The 8,201-nt window shown below is 63.1% G+C and overlaps 1 protein-coding gene across 1 annotated transcript; it reads left to right on the top strand.

Moving 5' to 3' along the window:
• Positions 1–202: 202 nt before the first annotated feature.
• Positions 203–8,201, top strand: NCLIV_045280 (conserved hypothetical protein; the record flags this gene model as incomplete). The annotated part of the gene is made up of 4 exons (XM_003884077.1): positions 203–3,866; positions 4,318–6,708; positions 7,275–7,440; positions 8,021–8,201. The coding sequence occupies 4 exons, from the start codon at positions 203–205 to the stop codon at positions 8,199–8,201; spliced, it is 6,402 nt and encodes a 2,133-aa protein (XP_003884126.1).

Below are 8,201 nucleotides of genomic sequence, written 5' to 3' on the forward strand. Positions count from 1 at the left end.
CGCTTCCAGAGGTGGTACGGCGTAGCCAGCTTTTCCATCGACGCATTGAGTGATTTTGGCCTTCGCTGTATAACGTTCAATCTCCCCGGACTGCCGGTTCAAAACTTGATCTCCCTCCTTGCACAGAGTGTGGTGCGAAGGGAAAGGCGCACGCGGCGGTGACGGGACCGTGTCTCCTTTGCGCTGCTCGGGGGAGTCTGAGATGGCAGATGTCGCCGCGATGCCCGAGGCGAAGTGTGAAATGCCCGCTGCGCAGTCCCCCAGTTCTGGTGTCTCCGATCTGTTGTGTTCTCCCCCTCAACTGAAATCTCCGTCTCCGCGTCAACTCTCTTCGAGATTCGCCACCACGAACATCGCACACATGTCTTCTCCCAACCGTTCTCGCGAGCTCGTCCAAGGGGCGGCTGCAGACCACGCCCCGGTCGGGTCGAGCCCGTGCTTTTCCCTTCGCTTCGAGGCTGCGCACATGGGCAACGAGTCGCAGGCTACCTTGCACGGCTGTCGGAAGAACTCTTCGGAGTTCGACATCCGACGCCGGCCGCGAGCTCAGCAAGTCCGAGACCGCATGCAACAAAGAAAGCAAAGACAACGGGGCGCGGAGGACAAAGGAGCAAGTGCAGGTCCGGGAAACTCTGGATTTCCGACTGGAGGAATGCTGTCGGCGCCTGCGCCACAGTTCCTTGCGGTTCCCGGTGTCAATACACCTTCCCGAGGGGCGTCGCCCAAGCGCGCCGGCGCTTGCATGCCTCCCCGTTTCCGCGAAGAGGAGATGTCGGCGGGCTTCTACTCCTTTCTTGCGCCGTCGAGCCCCAGCGACTACGAAGTCGAGGTTGCGCGCAGCGCGTCTTCCTCGCCGGCGCGCGCTCGCCTCGTGGGGCTTCCCAATGAAATGGTCCCCCCTGGCCTGCGAACGCCGCCGTCTTTTGCCGAGGGAAACCCCGTTTCCCACAGCTCGCGAACCAGTCCAGGCGACGAGGCCGCAGCCGGCGCGTTCCCGCAGAACTTCCAGGCCTTTGGCCGTCCATATAACTGTGGAATGCGACAGGGCGGCGCTGTACCGGGGGCGCCTGTCTTTGGCGGGTCGCCTCCAGGACGCGCTCCCCAAGTGGTTTCCCACGGCGCGTCTCCGTCGCGTGCGGCTCCAGCCCGCAACGCAGGCTCCGCTGTCCCCGTCACGCCTGTCCTTCGCGGGTTGGTGACGCCGCCTTCTTTCTCGCCGTCGACGATGTACAATCGTCGCACAGAGAGTGCGGCACGCGCAGCTGGAGCGGCGCCGAGTGAGACTCCCGATAAGCGACGAGAGATGGGCTCAGGCCTGGGGCTGCAGGCCGGTCCGGAGACCGCACCTCGACTCGTGTTCCCAGACCTCCAGGAGTTGTACAGCGCGCTAGGCCTTCCCTGTCCGTTGCCGGAGCGGAACACTTTGGAGACTTCCACTGGAAGTCCAGCGTTCCGGTCGACTTCCTTTCTTTCCCCGAACGCCGCCGCGCCGCACGCCCCGACCCGGAGTGCGCTGCACGCGACTGTCTCGGCCGCTGGGCTCGGGGCTCTTTTTCCCGGGGTTCACGACCCGTCGCATGGCGCGGGGCCTCGAGACGGGAGCGCGGGAGAGCGTGAAGACGGCGCTGCAACCTTCTTGGCTGCGCTGACTGAGATCGGCTCGGACGCGAACGGCATGCGGAAAGGGAAGCACGCCAGGGCTGCCGCCCTCGAACTTTTTCTTCGAGCCGCCGCAGCAGTTGCCACTGGAAAGGGTGGCCCAGAGGGAGACAAGGTGGACGGTCGAGACAACGCACGGATACCAGAAGGCGCCTACGCTCAGAGTCCTCACTTGCCGACGCACGGGTACGTGCCGCGGGGGCCTGTGGGACCTACACGCCCGCCGCGATGGTGGACTGCGGTTGAGAAACCCGACGGCCGAACTTTCCAGAGCCAGTTCCAGGGCGGCAGGGCGGTCGCGGCTCGGGGCGCGTCCAGTTCACGAGCTCCGTTATTTGCTGAGAAACGGATGAACGCCTGTGTGGGGTCTCCTGCGCGGCCGAGAGTCTGCGTCAACGCAGTGCCAAGTGCGCCGAACGGGACAGAAGGGTTCGAAGCGGCCGGACGCGGTGCGGCGGAGGAAGACCCCAGCAAGACTGCTTTCGGGGACACTCTCCGCAAGGGGCGACAGAAGTCGCGCGACAGCTCGATGCTTCCGTCTTCAGAGGCGCGCGATGTGGCGTCCGGGCCGACGGGCGCTCACGGCAGACGGGCCAAAGGCTCGTCCACGATTTGCGGCAGAGCGGCCAACACCCCCGACGTCAGGCGCTCGGGCAGCCGCGCGTCCATGGTAAGCCCAGACTTTGTTTTCAGCGGAGGCGCAGCGCGGTCGATGGCGCGCGTCGGAAGCAACTCGCTCTTTTCCAACACGTCCGAACGCAGCATCGCGTCGCCTTCGAGCTCGCTCGCGTCCCCGACGTCGCGACCGGGCGGCGCGTGGGCGGTGTGCAACGGATCTTCCCCCGGGGCCAAGAGCACCTGGAGCACGTCGTCGGACGCCGGGAACACTGGCTGCAGCATCAGTCAGTCCAGTTGGGGCAGCATAGCCAGCAACGCGCCGAGCATGAGCGCAAGCATCCCGGCTGTGGGACTTCCGGTCGGGGGTAGCTCGCCGTGGAGTCCCGCGTCGTCGAGGGGGGGGGCCGAGCCCCAGAGCACTGCGCCGCCGCTGAGTGCGGGACTGCGCAGGCCTTCAGAGAACGCGCCGCAGGCAGGAGCGTTCGCACCTCGACCGCGCAAGGGCCTTCGCCTCGGAGACGCAGCTGCGGCGGGCAGTCGCCCCTGCGCCAAGACCCGGAGCGCGTCTTCGGGCACTGTGCCGGGTGGCGGGGGACCGAAAAGGTCGGTGTCTCGCCTGCCTCGAAGCAAAAAGGCGGCCTCAGTCCTGCCACGCAGAGGCCACGCGAACGAGTCCCACGGGGAGAAGGTTGAGGACGGAAAGTGTGAGGCAAGCACAGGTCGAGAAAGAAGAAGCGCGAGCTGCGATGCAGATCTTCTCTGTCTGCACGCTGCGGCGAACAGTGCTCGCGCTGCGCGTGCGCTCGGCACTGGGCTTCTGCGTCCCGACGGTGAAGCCGAGGGCCCCGTACAAGGCATATCTTCCTATCACCGGGCTCGGAAGAATGCAGACCACTCGGTGCGCAAAGGGAAACAGGAGCCTGTGGCCAGCAGCACGACGAAGAAGTCCTCGGGACAGCTCAAATGTGTGGACGTCTTTCCCCCTCCACCGGCTGCCGCGGCTGACGCTCAAGCTGGCCCGCCTTTGTTTCAACGCCCGTGGGGAGGGACCTGCTTCGGAGACGTCATCTCGACTTTGGCACAGAAGGGCGAGTCGGGGCCCCGCTCTGGGCCGACGTCGCTGAACTCGGAAATTGTGAATGTGACTGGAGGCAAAAGTTTGACCCCTGGCGTCCCGCTCATGGGCCAAGGGGTGACAGGCTTTCGAAGCTCCAAGGACTCTTCGGTCGGTTCCCTGCAACAGCTGATGTCTCCGAATGAACCCGGCCGCAGCGCCGGCACGGTCGGGGGTTCTGACCGTGGTCCGCCAGGCGAAGGCGCTGCTGGCGGGTCCACGCAGTGTCAGTACACCCTACCAGAGATAACGCCTGCAGGTTCTCTGCCGAATGCAGCAGCTGGGACCGCCGATGGCCCTCCCGCAGGCGCCGCACCCGGTGAACAGAACGACCGCGGGTTTTTGAGCGGCATGGAAAGCTTGCCAACCCTTCCAGCTCTGTCGCTCTGGGGTGGGAATCACGGAACCGACGAGGCTGCCTGTCGACGTGAAGAGCCTCGGAGTCAAGGCGTTGCCGGTGACGCTGCCGCACCAGGTACTTGCTGAGTTCTTTTAGGCGAACGAACGGTGCCGCATGTGAATCGTTCCGTGGTATCCAAGACGGCGGCAATCCAAAGAAAGAGTCGACTGGGACCGCTGCCCGTAGAGGGACGGAACCGTCCAGAGAATGAGTGACTGCTAGATCCTCCGGCACTCGATAAGCCGACCGCTGTGTAGTTGTCTCCAGTGGAGAAAAACAGGATAGCTGCGCAAATCACGAAATGTGCAGGTGCTCTTGAGGGTGTCACCGAAGCGGCCGCACACGCGATGCCGTGGCTCGTATCCCCCGTCCTGTATCCGATGGGGGGGGGGGAGGGGGGGGGGATGGCGTGTGTGGATCGGGGTGTCTGGGGTAGCGTTCCAAAGTAGTGAACTAAAATGTCAGAAAACGGAAAGGGCGTATCTGGAGTCACGCGTGTCCGCTGTGTATCTGTTGTGTTCTGCAGGCGAGTTTCGTGGCAGTGGCGCGGCTATGTTAACCGGACAGGGAAGCGCGGCACCAGTCCCATCGGTTGAATGGCTGGTCCAGCAGCGAAAAAACCAGGACAGTCTGCTTGAACAGTGCCGCAAGCATCTTCAGAACCCGCCCCAGCTGTGGGAGGGGAATCTCGTCGCCGCCGCAGGTTTCGCTGGTTCATCGAGCCTTTTCAGCCAGAGCGCGGGCGCTCCACGCCAAGAGGCGTCGCGTGTCTCGTCCACCTCGGGGTCGGCAGGCGTGTCTTCCCCTCGGCCGGCGCAACACGCGAGTTCGCGCTCAGCCGACGAGGGAGTCCAGTCTGCTGCTCTGCGGGACACCGTTCATCAGACCGAGTTCTACAATTTAATGATTAAGGTTGCCAACGAACTCGCGCTGGTGTCCTCTCAAGGCAGCGGTGTGGGCGCAGGCGCTCGAGCAGATGCTTCTTCAACTCTTCTGTTTGCCCAAGGCGAGGCTGCCGCGCCGGGGCCGCATGAAGCCAAGGCCGGGGCTGGGCCGCGCCCTGCTCCTGGCTTCGGGCCGAAGCCCGATGATCCACTCTTGGAACGCAGCGCAGAATTGCCTGATTATTTCTTGTCCGTGAACCGCTTCGGTGCGGGCAGTCTTTCCGACTCGGGGAAGCCCGGGGCGCCGACGCCGTTCGACTCGCAAAACTCTCTGTTTTTCTACGGGAACAAACGCGCAAACGACCCCTTCGCTATTCACCTCGGTGCTCCTGGCTTGGTGGGCGCGCCGAGCCTGCGGATGGGCGCAGACGCTGCCGTGAGTCCAAACAGTCGACGCAGCGCACTGGAAGGAAGCGCAGGCCTGTCGGGTGTCTCGGACGTGCGCGCCGGCGTGGACGGACATCTGGAGACACTCAGCGAAGAGGACCCGTCACAGGGTTTGTCGGGCGGAGTCGCAGACGGCAGTGGCCTGCCGGGGTCGACGCGGGAGAGCGTTGTGGCGGCTTGCTTCTCCGCGCAGAGGACGCGCGCGGATGCACGGCGGGGCCTTTCTGGCGCCGATGCGGCGGGTGCACTGGGCGAAGGCGACATGGACCACCTTCGAGGTTTAGTCGAGAGGTGGGTGGGAATAAGCGATGCGAATGGAAAACAGGGAACCGACGCAGCTGCGCAGAGTGCGCTTCGAGAATGTACAGGCGCGAGCAATCTATCCTTTTCCGGAGACGTCGAGTACCTGTGTCGCGAGGGCGTGCTACACTCCCAGCAGAACGCGGGGGTCGGCCTCAGGGAGTGCGTGAACAAGGATCCGTTTGAATCGGAAACGGGGTTTGGGGCGTTCAGCAGCGGCCCTGGGCGTTACCAACCTTTCCTCCAGGCGCCGCAACCCGGAGGAGTGGAGGTGGAGACGGCAGCCTGTTCAGTGCCGGGACAACCTCGGGGTCCGGCGGGTCTCCAGCCGGCGACAGGCGAGCCAACGCAGCGCGGTGTGGGGTTTGGGAGCGGTGCGGGGAATGGAGCCGCGCCCGCGAGGGTAGACCAGTCGCTGTTTTCGGAACTGAATCGGTGCCCAGATGATATCAGGGAGTTGCTGCTCGGCCACCTGGCAGCGGCGAAAGCCGCCACGTCGGCGCGCGACGCGGGGGACGGAACTCCAGCCTTGGTCCGCGCATCAATCTCGCTTCCTTACAACTTGGAGAAGGCGCAAGGTGGAGGCTGCGCCCTTCCGAGCTGGCTGATGCCGCCGCAAGTGAGCGAAGTTTCGGCCCTTACCGGACTCCCGCCTCACGTGCTGCAGTGTTTCATGGCAGGCGCACCGACGGTGGGCGACGTGGCCACTCCGCACGGGGTCGAGTCGACCGAGGTTCCTGGACAGCTGCCTTCGTCCGTGTCTCTTCCAGAACTTTTTTCGGCGGGATCGGTGTCGGGGCCCCAAGCGGAGGCTCTCCACGCAGTGGTTGCGAAGACGAAGGAGATGCGCTGGCTTCAAGGTCTAGAAACGTTTCTGGAACACCAGGCAAAAAAGGGAGGCGGGAGCGCCCCCGAAGCCATGGTGGCCGCCTTTGCGGCGGCTGGGGCCGTCGTCGGGCCTCTGCGCGGCGGTCCTGGATCGGAGTCGGGTCTTCAAGTGCGCGCAGCAGAGAGCGAGGCCGCGCCTGCTCGCGGAGGAGGGCGCATGGGCCGCGTCGCCACGGTTCCAGCCGACCTCGACACTTGCGCGGCTTCGGGCGCAAGTAAAGGACCAGGCCTGAATGAAGATTTCAGCTCAATGACAAACACACTCTCCTGGTTAAGAGCAGGACTCGGCGGAGCAAACAGCGATGCGGGGACGGGGCGCCGCGGGACTTTCTCGGCAGCGACAGGCAAGAAGAATGGGGCTGGGGAGCAGTCGCGACCGAACAAAGCCGGCGATGATGGTAAGGGCCCCAGTGGGTCGGGGGGGGGGGGGGGGGGGGGGGAAAGCTACGGGAGGAAGACGACATGTCGATCTCCCAAGTCGGGGACTCGTACTTCAGGTCAATGACGTCACCTAATCGTAAAGCGAAACGTTTTGCTCTTCAAGGCATAGTCCCATTCGATATACTCCATCAGCGATGCGCATATATATATATATATATACATTATATATGTGTATGTGTAGTCGTACTGGATCTCTTGAGAGGGTGGACTCTCTGTTTCTCTGGCGAGATAGAAATGTGGAAGGCGAAGGAGAGCAGCAACTCGCGTTCTGGGTTGCACCACGTTCTAAGGCGGTCGCTGGGGCTGTAGACGAGCGAGTCGACAAGGCCTTGTCGGCGTCGCGTAGGAGTCTCTGTATACTCGTTAGGGTCCATGCGTAATTACATCCTTGTAGGGGGTGGCGGCGAAATGCCTAGGACCAGATATGTGGGAAAGCGGAACTCCGTCGGAGTACGAGCAACGCTATGATTTTGTGTCTCTCAAGTGGTTCTCTTTCGGGTTTGCATGTGACGCGTCGTTGCAGGTGCCGGTGGGCGACCGAATCCGGGAGAGGCAGGTAGCGGCGACGGCCGGGCTGGTATTTCACGCTGCAGTAGTCCCAAACCAAACACCAGTGGGAACTTTCAGGGCGCGGCGAACAATGGGCCGAACGCGCAGCCAGGTTCCCAGTCACGTCGCAAAGCTCCAAGGTAACTTCAGCACAACGTTGGTCTAGTGTTCAAACCTGCAGTTCGTCCGCGTCCTCTGTGTGGTTATGTGCCTGGAAATGCATACATCGACGGACAGTGGCGAAAGGAGGCAGCGCCGCGTTTGCGGGGCAAGCACACGCGTTCTCTGGGATGCATTTTTCGAGGGCGCTCCTCCGGGTCTTGCAGCCGGCTTCCTGACTCGAGACTGAATGTTTGTGCATTGGCCGTTACGCGTGTCGAGATTTCTTTAAGAGACACACAGAAGGGTTCAGTGTCACCGGCGCTGCACTGTCATTCACGTGGCGTTTCTGCACCGAAACAGGGCCGAGACCGTCGAGAGAATCATGCTCCGGTCTTGGAGTTCTGTCTTGAGTTTTGATCTGTATTACGGACTCGCCGTAGAATGGCATGTCCTTTTCCGTACCGTTCACTGACTGTTGCTTCGCTTGTGTGCCGCCCCGGACACGAGAGGACTCGACGAGGGCATTCTGTTTGTGATGCCTGGTGTGGTTTCTAAGCGTCTCGTTCTCTGCGAGTGCGTCTGGTGAATCGTATCCGTTTTGCTCCGCACTGTGTGCAGGCCATCCAAACGGCAGCGGGTGTTGATCCGAGCTCTCGCATACGTCAAGCAGCGTCTCCGAGTCCTTGAGGGCGAGATGGCCCCACTGCTGACTCAGACGGGGCTCGCGTCCGTTGTTCAGGACCAGGCTTCTGCTCCTGCGTCGGCTGCGCCTGTTCCGAACTGGGGCCCGAACAGGTGA

The sequence above is a fragment of the Neospora caninum genome, chromosome X, assembly GCF_000208865.1.
Source record: "Neospora caninum Liverpool complete genome, chromosome X".
Lineage (NCBI taxonomy): Eukaryota > Apicomplexa > Conoidasida > Eucoccidiorida > Sarcocystidae > Neospora > Neospora caninum.